The sequence below is a fragment of the Prionailurus viverrinus genome, chromosome D2 (assembly GCF_022837055.1).
Source record: "Prionailurus viverrinus isolate Anna chromosome D2, UM_Priviv_1.0, whole genome shotgun sequence".
Classification (NCBI taxonomy): Eukaryota; Metazoa; Chordata; class Mammalia; order Carnivora; family Felidae; genus Prionailurus; species Prionailurus viverrinus.
The window spans coordinates 30,748,720-30,771,395 of NC_062571.1; the positions used below are offsets into that span (position 1 = coordinate 30,748,720).

General features: G+C 42.3%; 1 protein-coding gene across 1 annotated transcript; it reads left to right on the plus strand.

Annotated features, from left to right (window-relative positions):
* The first annotated feature begins 764 nt into the window (after positions 1-764).
* Positions 765-16,009, plus strand: SRGN (serglycin). Its single transcript, XM_047825955.1, has 3 exons — positions 765-921; positions 10,734-10,881; positions 15,056-16,009. The coding sequence occupies exons 1-3, from the start codon at positions 846-848 to the stop codon at positions 15,321-15,323; spliced, it is 492 nt and encodes a 163-aa protein (XP_047681911.1). The 5' UTR covers positions 765-845; the 3' UTR covers positions 15,324-16,009.
* Positions 16,010-22,676: the final 6,667 nt, after the last annotated feature.

The following is a 22,676-nucleotide window of genomic DNA, read 5'->3' on the forward strand; positions in this document are numbered from 1 at the left end:
TGGGCGGACACAACACACCTTGTTTCTGATGCCCAGCTCATTCAAGGCCAGAGAACCCAAAATTCAAGGTGGAAACTTTTACCAGGAGAAAAGGTGAAAGCATAAATGGAATTGCATCATAAGAAATACTTGGTGTGGAGGGGCAGAGAAATGCAAAGTCGTTTTTCTGTTGTGCCCAAGTGCTTGGTAACCAGAAATCCTCGCTCCATTCTTGAGGCAGAGGGAGAGCCAGGGATCGATCCAATGGAAGCAACAGAGTCCAATAAGAAACCTGTTCTCTGAAACCGGAGAACACTTTTTTTGTAGATGAGAACTCAGCTTTGAACTTTTACCTCTCAAGCTCGACTCAGTGACTTGTGCTACTCCTGACAGAAAGGAAAATTAACATTTTATGTTGAAGGTCCTCAGTATGAAAAGGCAGTGCCCAGCTCCCCCTCATCCACAGGGCCGTGGACTCTTCATGTTAAAAATCTTGTGTTCAGATTGCTAATTGAGGAGAGGAAAAACCGACTCTACTGAATGCTGATTCTACTGTTTTAGTGGGAAAACAATTTCTAACAGGCAAGTGTGAAACAACAAAACTTTTGAAAAAGCAGACCTGGGGAGAGTTCAGTGCAGTTTCATAATGGGTATGAATAGTTATTTTGCTGTCTTTTTTTTTTTTTTTTTTATCTTTCTGGGTTTTGATGTGGATCTCTTTCTATTTGTTCAGGAAATTGTGACGTGTGTTCTGGGCAGGGTTTGAGGTTTTGGAACTTTTTCTAAAAGGGACAGAGTGCACCCTGCTACATTTCCTAATCGTGAAGTTGGTGTCCAGGCAGCAGGACCGAAGTGAGCTGGTCACAATGCAAAGGCTCCTCCAGGGCACTACGTTTGTCCTGGCTCTTGCCCTCCTCCTGGTTTTTGATTCTTCAGTTCAAGGTAAGACCCGGGAAACTTGTACCCCCCGCCCCCCGCTGTAATCTTTGTAAGCCCCATGTTTCCCACAAATGATAATATTCACTTTAAGATACAGAATGTATTGTGGGAGAAAGTATGCAAGGAAAAAATATTTGGGGTGGCTAAACTCCTTAATGTGAGTTTGGTTAAGTTTGGTACCAAGAAGGATGAGGCTCTGGAGGCAGGTGTGGCCTTGTAAGCTCTCACAATGGTTGAAACGTGCTCTTTTATTTTGGGATGAAAAGGTATAGTTTATAAACATTTTTTTTAATGTATATTTTCTTTTATTGAGAGAGAGAGAGAGAGAGAGAGAGAGAGACAGAGGGAGAGAGAATCCCAAGCAGGCTCAGCGCTGTCAGCACAGAGTCGCATGCGGGGCTCTATCCCACGAACCCTGAGATCATGACCTGAGTTGAGATCAAGAGTCCCACACTTAACTGACGGAGGCACACAGGCACCCCTAGTTTATAAACTTTCAGAAATTCAAGAAAGTAATATAGAAAAATACCTATGTGTCTATGGAGAAAGTGGCACTGTTGAGTGCCTATCCCTTAGGGTTTCTATCAGTCCCAAGTTTTCCTATATTATGGTGGTGTCATAATTACTCTAACAGTGGGAAATGATATATTTGTAGAAATCAGAGTAAATTTGTTTCTTTTTCCCTTTTTAAAAAAAACTTGGTTCTTAGTGAAAATTCAGTTATGGCTAGACATAGTACAAACCCTCTCAGAGTTTATAAAGAGGCCAAAGAATTTTAGTGTCTGTGCTGTTGCTCAGAGAGACATTACATCTGGAAATTTCTTGTTAGATTTCTCTATGATCCAGGGTTGTTTAGTCAGACTGAAACAACTTAAAGTCTTAATGACTAAGACAACGAAAATTAACAGTTTGTAGGAAAGATACAATTTCTTCTCCTTTGGTAAATAAGGGATCATGTCTAAACAAGGCAGAAGGTCATGACCTGATAAATAGACGGGAGAATTTATGGTAGAAACACATTTAAGGTTCCCCAAATTGTACAGGAAATACTGACTCCTAGTGACATACATGTCTCGGATTTGTTTCTTCAAAGTGACTCTAATGGTCTTGTTTTTACTTTTGGTGGAAATGAAATCATATAGGGGATCTCAGATATGTTCGTCATGTACTGGAAATTTATAAAATTATTTTCTTCTTGTTATGCATTTATTGAAGAAAATAACAGCAAGTAGTGTTGCTGAAACTTTTTTATGAATCTATTTATTTAAAAAAAATTTTTTTTACATGTATTTATTTTTGAGAGACGGAGAGAGACAGAGCACAAGTGGGGGAGGGGCCGAGGGAGAGGGAGACACAGAATCCAAAGCAGGCTCCAGGCTCTGAGCTGTCAGCACAGAGCCCGAGGCGGGGCTCGAACTCACAAACCACAAGATCGTGACCTGAGCTGAAGTCAGATGCTTAACCAACTGAGCCACGCAGGAGCCCCAAATCTATTTATTTTTTACAGTATAAAACATTATTGATTGTAGGGAACAGGCTTGGGTCTTTTAGGGAAAATCTTCAGCTTGATGAGGTAATTCCCTAGTGTGTTGTGACAAGATCCAGGGTAATGAGGTCTATATTTGTAGCACAGATTTGAGTGACCAGTTGGTGGGGAGAGGGGGTGGGGTGTGGGGGGAGTCCACCCTGGCAAGAGCTAAGTTAGTCTTTACGTATTCAGAATTTCCCTCAAATATCACGTTCCCCACAAAGATTCAGTAGGTAAAACTGGAATTAAAGCAAAAACATTCCTTATGTAGTAGGTATTCATCAGAAAGAAGTGAAGAAACCATGATGAAACTGTACAAAGTACTAGCATTTATATCATCACCTGGTAGGTTTAGCTCTTTGTTGGAAAAGGAACCAAGAAAGAGAGAATGAATGAACTGAAAAACTAGGGTATTTCCAAAGGAGAAGTGCACTTGGTGTTGGAATGAAGGGTTTGTGCCCACGTCTCAATAGGAAGGGAGGGGCGCCTGGGTGGCTCGGTCAGTTAAGCGTCCGACTTCGGCTCAGGTCATGATCTCACGGTCCGTGAGTTCGAGTCCCACGTCGGGCTCTGTGCTGACCGCTCAGAGTCCGGAGCCTGTTTCAGATTCTGTGTCTCCCTCTCTCTCTGCCCCTCCCCTGTTCATGCTCTGTCTCTCTCTGTCTAAAAAATAAATAAACGTTAAAAAAAAAATTCAATAGGAAGGGAAATAGATGCCCACCCGGGGCTGTGTGTGCGAGTGACGGCAAGCTCAAGGCTGCAGTGGAAAGAGCCACGCCACTATTTCACCACACATCCACGTGATGCCAGGTGTGATCTGACAGTGTTTTTCCTCCATCTTTTAAAAAATATTTACTCAAACCACTGGTTTGACTGAACTGATCAAATTAACTAGGCTTTTGGCTTGCTTTTACTGCACATATTCAAAATATCTTAGATTACTGTATTTGTTTGCAAAGACTGCCCAGTATCCCAGACTGGTGTGGCTTAAACAACAGAAGTTTATTTCCTCACAGTTCTGGAGACTAGAAGTCCAAGATCAAGATGTCGGTGGGGTTGGTTTCATTCTGAAGCCTCTTTCCTTGCCTTGAAGATGCCCATCTCTCTGTGTCTTCATATGGTCCTTCCTCTGTGTGTGTCTGTGTCCTGATCTCTTCTTCATAAGAGACACCAGCCATATTGGATTATAAGGACCCAGCCATATTGGATTAGGGTCTATCTATATGACCTCATTTGACCTTAATTACCTCTTTTTAGTCCCTATCTCCAGATACAACCCCATTCTGAGGTATTGAGAGTTAGGGCTTCGACACACAAATTGAGGGGACACAACTCAGCCCCTATCAGTTACTGTAAGTCAAACCCAAGTAAAGACATGACGTAAAATCATGTCTATTAGGGGCAAAGAAATGGAAATTTGGCAATGCATGGGAGACCCTGGAGAGCACAGGTGGCCATCGATTTAATGTAGAGCTCCAGGGGATTATTGATTATTGATAAGGTCTGTGAATCCTAAAGTCTTTTATTGCCCCCCTTTTAATTTTTTTCATGTTTATTTATTTATTTTGAGAGGAGAGTGGGGTGGAGAGGGACAGAGGGAGAGAGGGAGAGAGAGAGTCCCAAGCAGACTCCGCATTCTGTGGGGTGTCATCTGACAAACCATGACATCATGACGTGAGCCAAAATCAAGAACTGGATGCTTAACTGACTGAGCCACACAGGTGCCCCGCCCCTCTTTTTAAAAGATGCCCATAAAGAGAGAAAATGGAAAATCCACGAGCAGTTGTGGCCAGATCATGTGTTCACTCCACACTATTGGGTTATAGTAGATATTGATTCCACCCATGTGTGCTGCTGTTTGATTGTAAAGTGATTTCATGTACATTCTCTCGTAAATGATCATCACATTTCCTGTGAAGAGGAATTAACACCACTTTATAGAAGAGAAGATTCATTTGCTTTTTAGACCAACCGCTTGCAAAATATTTTGAGACTTTAGGCCAGAAGTGGCCATCTGATTTCAAGGACAGAGTTAACTTTCTACTGCAACTTGACTGTCTTCTAGGTAGAGATTTTCTTTTTTCTTTACTGGTCTTTTCTTTTCTCTTCTTTTCTTTCTTTTTAAAGTTTTTATTTTTAAGTAATCACTATATCCAATGTGGGACTTGAACTTACAACCCTGAGATCAAGAGTAACGTGTTCTACTGACTGAGTCAGCCAGGTGCCTCAAGTTTTTCTTTCTTTAAAACAAAAAACCTTGTTTTGGCTGTAGTAAACTTGCTATAAAGTTTACCAGCGAATTGAGGTATAGAGAGGGAGAAATTGAAAGTAAACTGGGAACATTTACAGCTTGGCAAGCCATGCAAGGGTGGGGGAACCTTATCTATCTTGTAGAATTGATTGTCTAGTAGGAAGCAACTCCAACTTAGTGATGTCTGTTTCCATGCTACCCAAACAACGAACAAAATGGCCTTTTTTTTTTTTTTTTTAACCCTCCGCATGGCAGTTTCTGCTTAAGTTTCTCTAACATACCTGCAGCAGATATCCATTAAGAATAGGAAATTGGCTGGGGCGCCTGGGTGGCGCAGTCGGTTAAGTGTCCGACTTCAGCCAGGTCACGATCTCGCAGTCCGTGAGTTCGAGCCCCGCGTCAGGCTCTGGGCTGGTGGCTCAGAGCCTGGAGCCTGTTTTCGATTCTGTGTCTCCCTCTCTCTCTGCCCCTCCCCTGTTCATGCTCTGTCTCTCTCTGTCCCCCAAAAATAAATAAACGTTGAAAAAAAGAAATTAAAAAAAAAAAGAATAGGAAATTGGCAAATTGTGATGATGTTGGGGAAAAATTGGTACTACAATATATAAAGATGCAGAGAGATTACTGGGGTAATGTTCATTCACAGAAAGCATTTTGTATAAAGTGGGACTAGTGACTTTGTGTGTATGTGGGGGTGGCGAGCAATGAGGAAAGGGTTCTAAATAATTTACCCTTCTTTTCCCTGGAATCTACCACAAAGTTCACCAGCAGATCCAGTAGGTGGGGCCTTTGGAGAAGATAACCCTTGTGTCCACTAACATTCTCTCTTTTATTTTTTCCAATTATGGTAATCAGTAATCATGAGGCATTTCTCTCAAGCAAGATAGGAGTCAAGATATTCCCACAACATCGGGGGCTGGAACTGTTGAATTCACATCCTGCCAACACCCTTCAATAGATATGTCAGGAACATCGTGTCTGTAACCATGTTCTTTATTTTAATCCAACTGAAAATTATCAATCCCAAATTAGATACACTTTTCTGGGGGGGGGGTGACTTCTACCTTTGATTTCTTTATGAGTTTTTAAACAGCTTTATTGAAATAGCATTCACATACCATAGAGTTCATCCATTCAAAGTGTACAATTCAAAGTTTTTAAATTATATTCACAGATATATGCAACTATCACTATAGTCAATTTTAGAACATTTTCGTCAACCCCCAAAAGAAGCCCCTCTTTTTTTAAAAAAATATTTTATTTTAAAGTAATCCCTACACCCAGTGTGAGGCCTGAACTTACAACCCTGAGATCAGGAGTCATGCATTTTACCCACTGAGTCAGTCAGGCATCCCAAGAAGCCCCTCTTTATAAATTTTAAAAGCTGAGACTCTGAATTCTGGGGGGAGTTTTGTATTTTAGAATTTGTTTTCATGAGTTTATGAAAGCTGTATTATGCCAACAAAATGATAGGGTCTTTCACCTGGACGCTTCCCCGTAAAGTTTTAGTTTTACTTTTCTGTTTAACTTCCTATCTATGCAAACATTCTCTCAGCTTGATAGCACATCGGCTGCCTGTAAAGGAGAAGGCAAACATCTACAGTGCCCAAAATGTTAGCCTCTGAGCATTTGAAGTGGGGTGAATCCAAACTGAAATGTGCTGTTAGTGCAAAATATGCACCCAGACTTACATGAAAAGAAAAACGTAAAATATTCATTAATAACTTACATTGCTTATATGTTAAATGGCAATATCTGAATACATTGGTTAAATGAAATGTCTTGAAATTAATTCCACTTGTCTCTTTCTACTTTAAAAAATAGAGCTGCTATGACATTGAAAATTCCACACGTGGGCGCCTGGGTGGCCCAGTGGGTTAAGCGTAGGACTTAGGCTCGGGTCATGATCCTGTGAGTCCGAGCCTCCGTTCAGGCTCTGTGCTGACAGCTCAGAACCTGAAGCCTACTTCAGGCTGCCCCTCCCCCGCTCTGTTTCTGTCTCTCTCAAGTATAAATAAACATTAAAAAAAAAAGAATATTTCATACATGGTTGTCTGAACACTTCTATTGGACAGCGCTGTTCTAGACAGCACAGAGTGTGAAGACATCGCCCTCTGCTGGACATGTTGGATTTTTTCTTCTTTTTTTCTTTTTTTTAGTCCCACCTACAAGGCAGGGCTTTTAAGTAGCAAGCACTCAATGCCAAACTTACGCTTGAGGAAAGAATCAGAGGAGAAAGGTAAACCATACCAATACCAGGTGCAAAGATTTGTGCTAGATGTTTTACATACTTTCATCTCACTGTAAAGGAACTGTTTGGGATACTATTATTCATCTTTGAAAGATGAGAAATTGAGAATCAGACAGATGCTAAATGGTAGAATGAGTGTTTAAATTCTGATGTCTTTATAAGTTGTCCACTAGCAGAGATTGGTCATTGTGGTCTCCTTCTCATCGGAGAAACTAGTGTTTAAGGAGCTCTGACCATGGTGCCAGTTATTATTCTAAGAACCTAACATTTATATCTCATTATCAGATCTATTACTGTTCTCATTTCATGGATGAAGAAATTGAGCTACACAGAGGTTAAGTAAGTTGGTCAAGGTCACACAGCTAGTAAGGGGCATTGGATGTCATCTTGCTACCTTACCTCCAGTCTCCAGACAGTGACAGAACTAACCTATGTTGGATGACTAGCTGTCTCAGGCCAGATACAGTTAGCGATATTCAGGAACCATGGGGAAAATTGTGATAGTAGTTCCAAAGGTAAGAAAGAAAGAAACAAACAAACCAACCAACCAGCGGGAGAATATTTACTTTCTTACATTAGTGTCTTTATCTTTGCAAGGAATATTGTTATTTATAGAAATTTATAAAACAAAATGAGAAGAAAATCACCAAAGAGTCTATCACTATATTTTTGTGGATTTCCTCAAATTTCTCCCCAATATCTGTTTACATGGTTGCATTAACAACTACTATGCAGCATGGTGTTCTGCCTTTTTCACTCATTTTTAAATATAGAGTTTCCCATGATGTTACATAGTCTTTTCTATAACCACTACTTTTTAACTTTTTTGTCAATATTCCCTCATATGAATGACTAATAATGAGATTTTTAACTGTTTTGATCTAGTTATTTCCTGTTTCCCTAGTTTAAATAGTACTAAGGTGAATAGTTTCATGTATTTTTTATACATTGTATTTTACCTATATCTATATATCTCTTTATAGATATAAAATGTGTATCATATATCTTAATGATGTAATAACTTGGTTAATCAGAGCTATTAGGACAAAGTTGAGTACAAATAGACATAATAGAGAATCATAAAGAAAGAGGACATTTTGAAAAAGTTCTGTGGTTCTGCAGTCTTTTAAGAACAAAGTCCTTGGCCATCCTATTGAGAGGTAAAGTGAACTTGACTTTGATATCAACCTCTGATAATTGCTGTCAGAAGAGAACAGGACATAGTATGTGCATACTCTTCTAGAAACAGATACTGGGGGTGACCCCAAAACTCCAAAGTTCATGGTCTCTGGGGATGTTGGGTAATGAGATTAGGGGTCATTTTTCTTTTTTTTTTTTTTGTTTAATACATTTTTCAAAATTTCCTATAATAAGCTCATATTTCTTTTCTCCTTTTAAAAAATAAAGTTATTTAAGTTTATTTATTTTAAGAGAAAGAGAGTGTAGAGGAAGGGCAAAGAGAGAGAGAGAGAGAGAGAGAGAATCCCAGGCAGGCTCCATGCTATCAGCATGGAGCCCTATGTGGGGCTCGAACACACGAACCATGAGATCATGACCTGAGGCAAAACCAAGAGTCAGAAGCTTAACCAACAGAGCCACCCAGGCGCCCTGTAACATAAATGTTATTTTAAAAAATTGCAACAAAAGCAGTCTAGATGTAAGGAATATCTAAACAGACTGCCCATTTCTAGAGGAGAGTGCTGTAAAAGGTAAAGACACCTTTCCATTAGACCCTGAATTAAAACAATGTCAGGAAACCCTGTCAAATTGCTGTAGGAGTCCATTTATGTAAAATTATAGAAGATATAAACTAATTTTTTAAGTTTATTTATTTATTTACTTTTGAGAGAGAGAGGGCGAGCAGAGGAAGGGAAGAGAGAGAGGGAGAGAGAGAATCCCAAGCAGGCTTCGTGCTGTCAGCACAGAGCCTGATGCAGGGCTCAAACTCATGAACTGTAAGATCATGCATGACCTGAGCCAAAAATCAAGATTTGGAGGCTTAACTGACTGAGCCACCCAGTAGTCCCTAAACTAATTTATGATGACAGGAAGCAGATGAATTGTTGTAGGGGGCTTGCAGAAGTGTGTCAAGAGGAGGGAGGGCAGTCAGGGTCCTTCCTTCCTCTGTCTTCTGCCTACCAATCCCCTCCACAAAGGCAATCAGTATGTTGTGTAACTTTTCAGAGGTTCAAGATACATATATGCAAGCATATATGTAAATATATTCTTAAAAACACAAACACACACAAATGTTAACACAATGCACAGTGTTCCTTACTTTGTTTTAAATTTAATAATCTACCTTGGAGAATCTATATCAGTGTCCAGAGAGCTGCCTCATTCTTTTTTTTTTTTTTAAGTTTATTTATTTGTTTTGAGAGAGAGAGCAACTGGGATAGAGGCAGAGAGAGAGAGAATCCCAAGCAGGCTCTGCACTGTCAGTGCAAAGCTCAACGTGGGGCCTCAAACCCACGAACCACAAGACGTGGCCTGAAATCAAGAGTCCGACGCTTAACCAACTGAGCCACCCAGGCACCCCTGCCTCATTCTTTTAATAGCTGTACCTTAACATGTAATTTTCCAATCTTTTACTATTGCAAAAAAAAAAAAAAAAAAAAGTTGCCGTGATTGTCCATAGCACTGGGTTTTTTGTTTGTTTTCTGAAACAGTTGTTACCATTTCCACTTTGATCTGTACAGACAACAATGTACTGGGTTTTAAAACCACTTTTCCTGCTTTTCAAGGATTCTAAACATGCCCTTTCTTGCTAGGTGATTATTAGTTGCCCTTGTGTGAATAAAACATGGGCTTCGGGTGGGGAGGAGATGAACCTTTTGAAGTATGGGGAAGTATTTCTCACCACCGGGCTTCCATTCTTGCTAAAGTGAAGAATAGACAGTTTATTTCATGAATTAATAAGGCATCTCCTGTATTACCTTCTAACACCAGATTTGGAGACTTCTGTGTAGAAACTAAACTCAAAAGAAGCTGTGACAAACTAGGGTATTCCAACCAGTCTGTCCCTCTGCGAATAGAACAGCCTGGTTCTTCTGAAATCTCTGACTGGATCTGAGGGCAAAGAAAGAGGGCAAGTTTTTATTAACTTTTCATTCCTAAGAACATCATATGGCCCTAAAGAACTAGGGCCCCGTAATGTCTTAGGTACTACTTGGTGTCTTCCTTAATCTTTCTGAATGTGATTTGGCTCATCTCTATAAGAAGGGGCAGGCTTTGGGGGTCAGATATGGGTTTGAATACTGGGCCCTTCAATACCCATGTGGCCTCAGTTTTCCTTTGCGTAAAGTGGAGAGAATAGTACAAAAATAATAATAGTTAACACTACCAAGTGTTTATTGTGTTCCTGGCACTATGTTAACGTCTTTACATGCATTTCTCATTTAATTTTGAGGACCAGCTTATGAGAAAAAACGACACTGTTAGCATCTTCATTTCACAGAGGGGGCTCAGGGAAGTGAAGGTTTCCCAGGTCACCAGTAGCATAGCTGGGACTTTACTCCAGGTGGCTGATTGCCCAAGCCTATTCTAACCTTAAACCCTGGGCTACTTTATGGGGTTGTCGGGAGGACAATGTATCTAAAAGGCTGGCGCACAGTGGATGCTGCTATTCTATTTATGGTCATACTATTTATGGTCTATTTATGGTCATGCCCACACCTTACCTTCTACCAAATTTAGAATTCATTTAATCAACAATTTCTTCTGGACAGAGTGATGAGAAGCTGTGTGAGAGGTACTTAGTAACCACATGGGTTCCTTTTTTGGGGTAGGTTCTCCTGTGCGGAGGGCCAGGTACCAGTGGGTACGCTGTAATCCTGAGAGTAATTCTGCAAACTGCATTGATGAAAAAGGACCAATGTTCAACCTGCTTCCAGATGAAACCAACAGAATCCTCCCTCCAAGGACTGACCCTTTTTTGTAAGTGAACTTTCTCTGATCTTACTTTCACTGACTGCTGTTGAGACCTTGGCTTGGAGATGGGAGGGTTGTCCAGTGTGTTTTTCTTCAGGCTCTTGCCTTGGTGGCTTGGTTTTCGCCACACAGTACACGGTAAAGCTGTATACTGTATTTACTGGTGTGTGAGATGCGCAAGAATGCACGATTCATCCAAACTTTTGCAAGGTCTTTTTGTGGTGGCAGAGACAAAAACCAACTACTTTTCACCAACAAGTATTGGAAATGATTGAGCATTATTCTGTTTATGTAAATAGAGCATGTTATATATTAAAATCCAATAGGAGTCTGGCAACTGCGTGCATAAATAAAATGCAGTATTTCGCTAGAGTGGACTATTATTTGGCCAAATAAGGAACGAATTGTGCGATCACATGGATCTATCCTGAAAACATTATGCAAAGTGAAAAAAACCAGACACAAAAAGCCACACCTTGCATGATTCTATCCATATGAAATGCCCAGAATAGTCAATTCTACAGAGGTGGAAAATAGATGAGTGGTCACCAGGGGCTGGAGGAGAGGGAGGAATACAGAATGATTGCTAATAGGGGTTATTAAAATATCCTGAGAGGGGCGCCTGGGTGACTTGGTCCGTTAAGCGTCTGACTTCGACTCAGGTCATGATCTCATGGTCCGTGAGTTCAAGCCCCACGTCGGGCTCTGTGCTGACTGCTCAGAGCCTGCAACCTGTTTCGGATTCTGTGTCTTCCTCTTTCTCGGCCCCTCCCCTGTTCATGCTCTGTCTCTCTCTGTCTCAAAAATAAATAAACGTTAAAAAAAAATTTTTAAATAAATAAATAAAATAAAATAAAATATCCTGAGGTTAGATAGTAGTGATGAAAAAAGAAATTAGGGAAGAGAAGAATAAATGGCCATGGCTTATCAGAGACAAAGCCAAACCTCTTCTTGATGAAATAAAACCTGATTTAAACTTGCAAAAAAGATCCAATAGGAATTCATAAGTAACAAAAATGGAATTGTCTTCGAATCAATTGTTTTAGTAAGCAGCAAAGTCGTATAACAGGTAGCAAAAATGCGTTATGAAAAGGATTATCATAAAGGTTTAATCTTCAGACTTGGAAGATTAACCCTAGAAAATTACTCTCCTCAAAGCCAGGGAAGTCATCATGCCCAAACCAGGTGAGGCCATCATCACTCAGCAGGGGAGGGGGGAGGTCCTGGCGGGGGAGGGGGGGGTCCTGGAGACCCTCTTCGTTGCTGGCACTCACTGCATAAGAGATTACATCGTCACCATCCTCAAAATGTCGCTCTGCAATCCTGCTCCTATGCCTCTACTTCCTTTTTTTTTCTTTTTTTTTTTTTTTATAACCTTTATTCAGTATTGAGAGTCAGAGAGACAGAGCATGAGCGGGGGGAGGGGGAAGGGGAGAGGGACGGGCAGAGAGCATGGGAAACACAGAATCCAAAGCAGGCTTCAGGCTCTGAGCTGTCAGCACAGAGCCTGATGTGGGGCTCGAACTCACGAACCGTGAGATCATGACCTGAGCTGAAGTTGGATGCTTAACCAACTGAGCCACCCGGGCACCCCTCCTGTACCTCTTCTTTTAGTCCACAGCATTAAGCTTGAAATTGATTTTGTAGCATCCTCCATTATTTTAACTTCTGAGTTTCCACAGTAATTCATTTAAAGCTAAAATGTTGGAGGAATAACCCAAGTTCTCCCAAACAACTATTTTTACACCATTTCTTCTCTCCTTAAGTCTCTACAATCTTCTCTTTCCTCAGCCGGGAAATTTTCCATCTCACTCTGACACCCCAGACACTTAGGAGTGAACAGTTCTTGCTTCTGTGTTAGTCCCAGGCCCATTTGCCCTCCTATCCATTCTTTTTCCTTTCCTCTTCCTTCTCTCTATTGGGTAAGGGGTGAGGACTCATCCCATGGTCTGCATCTCTCAAGGTCCCTGATCTGTGGCTGAGTTTGGACAATGGAAGGCACAGAAGGGAGACCAGAGAGCTTGAGAGGCAGGGAGAGATCAGGATGTTTCTTCTCCTCGGTCCCTGCCTTGAGTGGCACCTCTGGCAGGACTGTGTCTCCTCCATGACTTCGGCTCCCACCAGATACCCCTAGTAGCTGGGCTCAGGGAAATCCACCTCCTTCCATTGTCCCTTTAGCCCAGGGGGAGAAGTATCTTCTCTCATCTCTGGGTTTCCTCGCTATCCCCTATCTGGCTTCACTGCTTTTCCATCACACATTAAGTAGTTTCCTGTGTTAAATATTGAGATGAGTTTCCTGATTGGACTCTGTGGCAGCTTCTAGGGCCATTCCTCCTTGTTCTGGGGATCCTACCTCTACACGCCTTTTCTAGGACTTCAGTTCTGCAGTGACTCCTGTGAGACCAGCATCTTGTTTCCACCGGGGTGCAGAATTCTCTAGCATCTCAGGCAGTTAGCTAGAATCCCTTCTTTGACTCTGCATCCTGTCCAGCTATTGCCCGTTCTCTGCTCCTCTTCACAGTAACACTTACCGAAAAGGATGCTTCCTGTCTCCCCATCCCTCTACCCCTTCTGTTTGGACTTCCGTTCATTTCTACCTTCCCCTCAGAATGTTTGGTGAGGTCACAATTACTCCTGGTTAACACATCCACTCTTTACTTCTCTGTGTTTGGCTTTCTCAACTTCTTAATTGCCTTCAAAACAGTTGATGCCCCCACCCTGGAAATGCTTTCTTCTCTAGGCTTCCACGGCCCCACCTTATCTTGAGTTTTCTTCTACTTCCCTGACTATTCATTCTCCTCTGTTCAATATTTAATATATTGATATGGCCCTGGCTCTGTGCTGGGCCTCTTTTCTATCTGCATGCTTTCTTTAGGTGACCTCATTGTTCCGTGTTTTTGATACTCTGTGTGTGTGCGTGTGTGCGTGTGTGTGCATGTGTGTGCGTGGGTGCGCATGCGTTTCCACTTTTCCGGTGCCGATCCCTTTTCCCTGACCCCACAGTCTAAGCTAGCCACCTGGTCACCCTTTCATACATTAGTCTGTTTCACTTCTCTGCATAGCATTTAGCACCATCTCATAGTTTCCTGATTTATTCACTTTTTATGGTCTGTCTTCCCCAATAAGTTCTAAATTTCTCGAGGAGGGACCTCATCTGTTCGTCCCCATTCTATCCTAGGCACTTAGAATAGGGATCCGCTGTTCAATATTTACTGAAGGCATGCATGCATGATGCTCTAATCTGTTGTATGGCCTGTGGTTCGCTATCTTCATGGAAAAAATGACCCATAGACTATGAAACACAGTTTTTGTCTCTGATATTTAGTTGTGTTGTTGTACCACTGAGGGGTAGCGACATGGCTCTGGTCTTTTGGTGCTGAGTGGACTTCTAAACCACCAAACTGAACCCAACTGAATGAATATATTTACTTTTTTTTTTAAGTTTATTTATTTATTTATTTTGAGACAGATAGGGAGCACAAGTGGGGAAGCAGCAGAGACAGTGGGGGAGAGAGAGAATCCCAAGCAGGCTCTGCACCGTCAGCGCTGAGCCCAATGCAGGGCTCGATCTCACGAACCATGAGATCATGACCTGAGCCAACATCAAGAGTCAGACCTTCCGAGCCACTCAGGTGCCCCAATACATTTACTGTTTGAGAGGAACTTGAATGTTAATATGGTGGCAAACATAACGCTTAACTTGTCACAAAGAATTTCTTTAGATTCAGTTGTGCTGAAGCACTGTGAATATTAGAAGTTTTGTAGAAATTTTAAATTTGGGAAAAATGTCATCTATCTAGGCTGACTTACTTGTTTGTGCTTTCTTTAATGGAAGAAAATGGGAAAATATATCTTTCTTTTTTTTTAATAAATGTCCTCTTAATTTACCAAATACAGGATTGCTATGCTACTGATAAGAAAATTAGCATTGCTTATATGAGTCTGCAATGTGTAGATGTTGATAGATAAATGCAATGAGTTAAGTCTAGGCAAACATGTAGAAAGGCCTGATTGATTTGTTTTTTGTTTTAAAGCATTGAATAACTGGGAAATGTGTAACTTTTAATTTGAGCAACTGGGTGGCTGCATTAATTTTCTACCTTAAAAATTTTTTATGATTTTCTTTCGTATGTCTCAAACTTCACTGTTTTTCTTTTCCATTTTTTTGTTCTTACTTCAGAATGACAGGATCCCAGAACTTGAATGATGTCTTCCCTCTCTCTGAGGACTATTTTGGATCTGGATCTGGATCCGGATCCGGCTCTGGCTCTGGCTCAGGATCTGGAAGTGGCTCTGGAAGTGGCCTCCTCACTGAAATTGACCAGGAATACCAACCAGTAGATGAAAACGATGCTTTTTATTACAACTTTAGGCCTCTCAAGAGAAATCTGCCCTCAGACAACCAGGACTTGGGCCAAGATGGACCAGAAGAGAATTTCATTCTGTGAAAGAGAGGGTTTCCCATTTTGATGCCAGGCAATGCATTCTATACGTTTTATGTACTGGAGTGAAATGATCAATTCTGGAATAAAAAAAGGTTTATAGGATTTCAAAAACATCTGAAAGAAAAGTTTAGGTTTTATCACCTTTTTTTCTTCATGAATTCTTCAAGCTTCCTTCACCTATCCTGTTGTCCTGGAAAATACCTGCATTCCCTTTGTATCGTATTCAACCAACATCACTATGAAATTACCTAGACTGCCCACGCCTAAAAAATGGCTTTAAAGAATAACTTAACCTGTTTAAAAAAAATTCAGCCTGAGAAGCAAATTGACAAGTGATATTTCACACCCCAGTCTTCAGAAACCTGACACTGATTGTGAATTATATTGATATGCCCCTTTTCTTATGAAAAATCCAGATGAAACACTGGGTAAATTTATAGAGTGGGTGGGTAATTGACAAGTCCCCTGTAAAGTGTACCACTCTATTGTTACCACTGGATGTGCTGGGAGAGCTGGTGGGCCATGTTTGCTGAGAACTACGATTGGTGTTACAATTAGAAACTTAGGACCCAAACTAAAGCACGACTGTGCTCGGAATACTTCATACTGCTTTCCTTTTTTTTTTTTTTTTCCTGGATATCTGTGTATTTTCAAATGTTCCTCTATTAAAGCAGAACTATAATCAATGAGTCAAGCTGTCTGGGATCTCTTGTTATAATAGATAAATTAAGAAATAATCATTTTTGCTCAGATGTTTCTAGAAGTCTTATCGACAAGATATCAGCAAGATTATTTTACAGAACAAATTTTGCAATCAAATCCTATTAACCAGCAGATGAAGAAAACAATTGTGGTAGAGCGAAGTTATTCTTGTCCAGGCGCCTCTTCTTCCTGAAGGCTGTTCCCATCTCTGTTCCCCTGAGTTCTGAAAAGCTTGTCAGCATCGTTGTCATGAATCCTGTTCTTCCTTTATTTATTTATTCTTATTTTGTCTTGCTTCCTTCCATTCCCCTTCCAGGTTATCTATCCTGAGAATGCTCCCTTAGAAACTTACTGCATTGCTACATGGAGAGTCCAGCTGGTGACAGTTGGCGACAGGAACATAGAAAGCAGATGCTAAAATGGGATCTGGGAGCTAGATCACCTGCTGCCTGACTGGCAATGAGGACCCCATCCCTGGCCAGAGATGCAGCACAGGGACAGGACAGCACTGCAATTACTGAAGTTTTCACTGACGATGACCTGGGGGATACTAGGGCTAGGGTGTTGGGCATTGAGAAATGCGAGGAAGTGGTAATTATAAAGACAATAGTATTGGATGGCTATTGCTAGAAGCAAGTAATGCTTTTTTTTTTTTTTTAATTTTTTTTTTCAACGTTTATCCATTTTTGGAACAGAGAGAGACAGAGCATGAACGGGGGAGGGGCAGAGAGAGAGGGAGACACAGCATCGGAAACAGGCTCCAGGCTCCGAGCCATCAGCCCAGAGCCCGACGCGGGGCTCGAACTCACGGACCGCGAGATCGTGACCCGGCTGAAGTCGGACGCTCAACCGACTGCGCCACCCAGGCGCCCCGCAAGTAATGCTTTTAAAAGAGACAATGAAAGACCAAGGATGGTTAATTAAAGGCTAAATGTGAAAACAGATGGGCTTCCTTCGCAGCATTGGGGCACGCCTCAGACACATTGCAGTTTCAGTTCCAGACCACCACAATAAAGTGAGTTTTGCAATAAAGTGAGTCAAACGAATGTTCTGGTTTCCCATTCCATATAAAAGTTATATTTATACTGTAGTTTATTAAGTATGCTATAGCATTGTGTCTAAAAAAAGCCAAAAACAATGTACATACCTCAATTTAAAAATACTTTATTGCTAAAAAATGCTAACCATCATCTCTCAGTGAGTCATAATCTTTTTGTTAGTGGAGTAACTTGTCTTGATGTTGATGGTCGCTGACTCATCAGGGTGGGGGTTGCTGATGGCTGGGGTGGCTCCAGCAATGAAGTTTGCCACATTCATTGACTCTTCTTTTCACGGATGATTTCTCTGTAGCAGGTGATGCTGTTTGGTAGCATTTTATCCACAGTAGAACTTATTTCAAAATTGGACTCAATCGTCTTGAACCCTGTCCCTGCTTTGTCAGCTAAGTTTATAAGATATTCCAAATCGTTTGCTGTCATTTCAACCATCTTCACAGCATCTTCACCAGGAGTAGATTCTGTTCCAGAAACTATTTTCTTTGCTCGTCCATAAGAAGCAACTCCTCATCTGTTCAGTTTTTTTTTTTAACGTTTTTTATTTATTTTTGAGACAGAGAGAGACAGAGCATGAACGGGGGAGGGGCAGAGAGAGAGGGAGACACAGAATCGGAAGCAGGCTCCAGGCTCCGAGCCATCAGCCCAGAGCCCGACGTGGGGCTCGAACTCACGGACTGCGAGATCGTGACCTGAGCCGAAGTCGGACGCTTAACCGACCGAGCCACCCAGGCGCCCCTGTTCATGCTATTTTGACTGCTTCCCATGAATCACGAATGTTCTTAACGGCATCTAGAATGGTGAATCCTTTCCCGAAGGTGTTCCATTTACTTTGTCCAGATTCATCAGAGGAATCGCTATGTATGACAGAAATATAGATATTAAGAAATATATTTCTTTAAATGATAAGACTTGCAAGTCTCAGTGTCTCCTTGACCCAGGGCTGCGGAATGGATGTTGCGTTGGCAGGCGCGAAAATGACATTACCTCTCCCTCAGAGCTCTCGGGTGCATTGCCAACGAACAGTAACATTTTGAAAGAAATCTTTCTTCTAAGCAATAGTTCTCATCAGTGAGCTTAAAATATTCAGTATATCGTGTTGTCAACAGAAATGCTGTCATCCAGGCTTTGTTCCATTTATAGAGCACAGGCAGAGTAGATTTAACATGATTCTTAAGGGTCCTTAGGAGTTTTGGAATGGGAAACGAGCCCGGGCTTCAACTTAAAAGTCACCAGCTTTACTGGCCCCTAAAAAGGGAGTCAGTCGGTGCTTTGAAGCCTTGAAGCCAGGCATTGACTTCTCTCTAGCTGTGAAAGTCCTACGTGGCATCTTCTTCCAACAGGCCGTCTTGTCTATATTGAAAATTTGTTATTGAGTGTAGCCACCTTCACGAATGATCTGAGCTGGATCTTCTGGAAAACTTGCTGCAGCTTCTACATCAGGACTTGCCGCCTTACCTTGCACTTCCACGTCATGGAGAAGGCTTCTTCCCTTCAACCTCACGAATCAACCTCTGGTAGCTCCAAACGTTTCTTCTGCCGCTCTCTCACCTCTTTCAGCCTTCAGAGAGCTGCAGAGAGTTAGGGCCTCGCTCTGGATCGGGTTTTGGCTTGAGGGAATGTTGTGGCCGGTTTGATCTTCTATCCCGACCACTCCAACTTTGTCCATATCCGTATAAAGCTATTTTGCTTTCTTATCGTTCATGTGTTGACTCGAGTACCACTTTTCGCTTCCTTCAAGAACTTGCCCCTTGTATTCACTACTCAGCTGTTGGCGCAAGAGGCCTAGCTATCCGCCCATCCTGGCTTTCGGCACGTCTCCAGGCCTTCGTCACTAAACTTAGTCATTTCTAGCTTTTGATTTAAAGTGAGAGATGTGTGACCGACTCTTCCTTTCACTCGAACACTTAGAGGCCCTTGTAGGGTTATCAATTGGCCTAATTTCAATACTGCTGTGTTTCAGGGAATAGGGAGGCCTGAGGAGAGAGAGAGAGAGACAGAGAGAGAGAGGAGAGACAGGGGAACAGCTGATTGGCGGAGCAGTCAGAATACACATATTTATTAAGTTTGTCATCTTGTTTGGGTGCAATTTATAACACTCCAGGACAATTACAATACTAACATCCAAGATCACCGCCCACAGATCACCGTAACAAGTATGGCAACGAAAAAGAAATATTGTGAGCATGACCAAAATGTGACGCAGAGACACAAAGTGAGCAAACGCTGTCCAATGTTAAACTGTCAACCTAGCCAAGTCTGTCATGTAAAGTCAGGGCCCTGACTGGAAAAAAAATGGGACCCTGAGAGATGACATCCAGGTTGATACATTCAGATCTCGATGCCCCTGATTCCCTCAAGCCCTCTGAACTTCAGCGGCCCACTCCTTAAGAAGTAGGTCTTCCCTCTGGCTTAAGGGTGGTTAAGAGGCTTGTGCCCTTCAATACCACACGCAGGCTCCCTCAAGGTCTATCCCTAACTTCTCTCCTTACCCATGAGATGCGTAACTACAGCTACAATGAAAATGAACGGGGAAATTTGGGGCCCACTAAGAAAGAAAGGTAATATACTCTGCGGGTTCTGCAGAACCCAGCTGTCATGTACCTCAGCAGTGAGTGTCTATATGACTTAATTCGAAGAGTGCTAGATTAAGGGACAGAGGTAAAACATAGACGTAGTATTCTGTTTGTTTTTTTTTTTTTTCAACGTTTATTTATTTTTGGGACAGAGACAGAGCATGAACGGGGGAGGGGCAGAGAGAGAGGGAGACACAGAATTGGAAGCAGGCTCCAGGCTCTGAGCCATCAGCCCAGGGCCTGACGCGGGGCTCGAACTCACGGACCGCGAGATCGTGACCTGGCTGAAGTCGGACGCTTAACCGACTGCGCCACCCAGGCGCCCCGTAGTATTCTGTTTTAACACCCTGGCAAGAACTCCGGGAGAAGGTGTTGACGCCATGCTAGAATGGCTCTTAGAAGCTAGAAGAAAGCAACAGCCCTTCTTAAGTGGAGTAGGAATGCTTACATCCACCACAGCAGGCCGTGGAAGAAGGGGTAAAAGGGTTTAAGGAAGTGAGCACGTTACACGAACAGACTGTCTTGAAAACCCCCAAGAAGATTTTGTTCTACGGGAAGCCCCAAGTGATAAAGAATACGCTGGTGAGAAAGACGACATCTCTGAGCTATCAGTAGTAACTTTCCTCTGAAGGGCAAGGTTAATGGTACAGATGTTGCTGCAGAACTGGGCTCACTAATAGCAATGGGAATGAGAGGTTCTCGAAACAACAGAGGCCAGGTGGTAGTGCAACCGTTAGAAGCCAGGCGGTGCAGTTACCATAATAAGCGGCAGGGGCAGGTGGAATCCAGGGGAGCCTGCTGGGCAGAGTCATGGAAATGTCATCTCTAGAGGTAAGAGAGCTGGTAAGCGTTCTGCATCCAGTTCCAATGTGTGCCTGAGGGGTCGTGTGTGGGCCAACACCAGCTAGCAAGTCAAACATACACACACACACACACACACACGAATATTAGGTATAAAAAAGAATGAAATATTGCCATTTGCCACAACACGGATGGACCTAGAGGGTATTACGCTAAGTGAAATAAGTTAGACAGAAAGAGACAAATACTATATGATTTCACTTCTATGTGGACTCTAAAAACAAAACAGAAGTGGACTCATAAATACAGAGAACTGGTGGTTGCCAAAGGGAAGGTGGTAAAGGGATGGGTGAAATAGGTGTTGTCTGTTTAGCTGTTTTCTGACGATCCCTTTTTTATTTATTTTATATTTTATTTTTATTTATTATTATTATTTTTTATTTATTCCTGGGCCAATCTGAGTTATTTATGTAAACCATCTCCTGCCACAAGCAAAGGGATGGAAGGTCAGCATACTGGTCGACATTTGATACACGTAAGGAAAGGTGAGCTTCAGGTCCCACATACTTTTCTGGTCTGCGTGCGGAGTCATGGTCCAAACCAGCGCTGTGGTCCTCGCCCCCCGGGGCCGTGGTCCAGGTTCTCTTTATTCATCTCCGTAGCCGGTGGGAAGTGGATTCACGTGGGAGTCATGGAATAGAGTGGGATTACCATCTCCCCAGGGAAAGGGCTTGGCCCTGATGCGGAGATGGGGGGAGGCGACCAACTAGGGTCTCTCGCGCTCTGCGTGATGCGAATTCAGGAAGACGTTCCGCATGCTCACTTCCACGCCAGGAAGAGCTACGAAGTAGGTGAGGGCCTTTCACGTGCGAGCTGAGCCCTCCTCGCCGTGGGCGCCGCTGGACGTGGACCAGTCCCAGCTGTGCCCCGGACCGACCTGGCAGCCCCGGAAACCGGGACACAGCCACCTCCCCCCATTTTCGACCTGGACAGCCTCGGCGCCTGATGATCCCTTTTTTTATACTTAAACTGTGAGCGCTGACACACGACTGGGGTTTCATACTAGTTTTTTCTTCTTGTAAGAGAAATGATTCATTCTACCTCTGGGGTCGTTCCTGGTTAACCGCCCGCGCTAAGGCCTGGCTGGGCCTGCTCTCCTGGCCCCACGCGGTGCCTGGCCTGTCCCAAGAGGGAGCCTTCCTCTCGTGGGTCCTCATATGACAAGCAGCGAGGGGAGTGCCAGCTGCACCCCCGTGTCTGTGATGCCCGTGGCAAAGAGAAAATCTGCTGGAATAGATTTCTTCGGGGTAGGAGAGCTCACTAAAATGTTGATTACAAAAAAAAAAAAAAAAAAAAAAAGCAATAAGTACAAACCTCCAGTTATGAAACAAATAATTCATACGGGTATAAAATGCAGTGTAGGGAATATAATCAAGTATATTGTAATAACTTTGCGACAGATGACAACTATACTTACGGCAGTGAGCATTTAATAATATATACAAATGTTGAATTGGGATGTTGTTTACGTGAAACTAACATGATACTGTATGCCATCTGGGCTTCAATTAAAAAATACATCCATTGTTGGGGGGGGCACCTGCGTGCCTCAGTTGATGGAGCACGAGACTCTTATTCTTGAGGTTATAAGTTCGAGGCAGACGTTAGGCATAGAGATAACTTAAAATCTTAAAAATATATATATATATATATATATATATGTATATGTATTGTTGAAAGTAGTTCCCATATAATAAATGAAAAAAAAAAGAAAATAGCTGTGAGAGGAAATTCTTCCTGTGGGCAGAGCTTCAGGTGGTGTAACTGGTCATTTACTCTGTGTGGAAAGAGAAGTAGCCTAAGGTTAAAATATATACACTTTCATGGGTAGTGGTGGATGTTTTGGTCAGGGGCCTAAAATAGAAAGATTGTAGATTGGGGACTAAGAAGTCTGAGGTAAAGGTATGTGAATGGCCTAAAGTAAGACGTAGAGTGTGAAAATATGTTTTTAAAATAAAGTTTATTTATTTTAGTAATCTCCACACCCAATGTGGGGCTTGAACTCACAACCCCAAGATCAAGAGTCGCTTTTACAACTGAGCCAGCCAGGTGCCCCCAGAGTGTGAAAATCTTTGTATCAAATGTAATGCCCATCAGAAAGCATCCGTCCCAATCTTTATAGCATTTTACTTTTGGTGACAGTTGTTAAGTTATACCCTCATCTT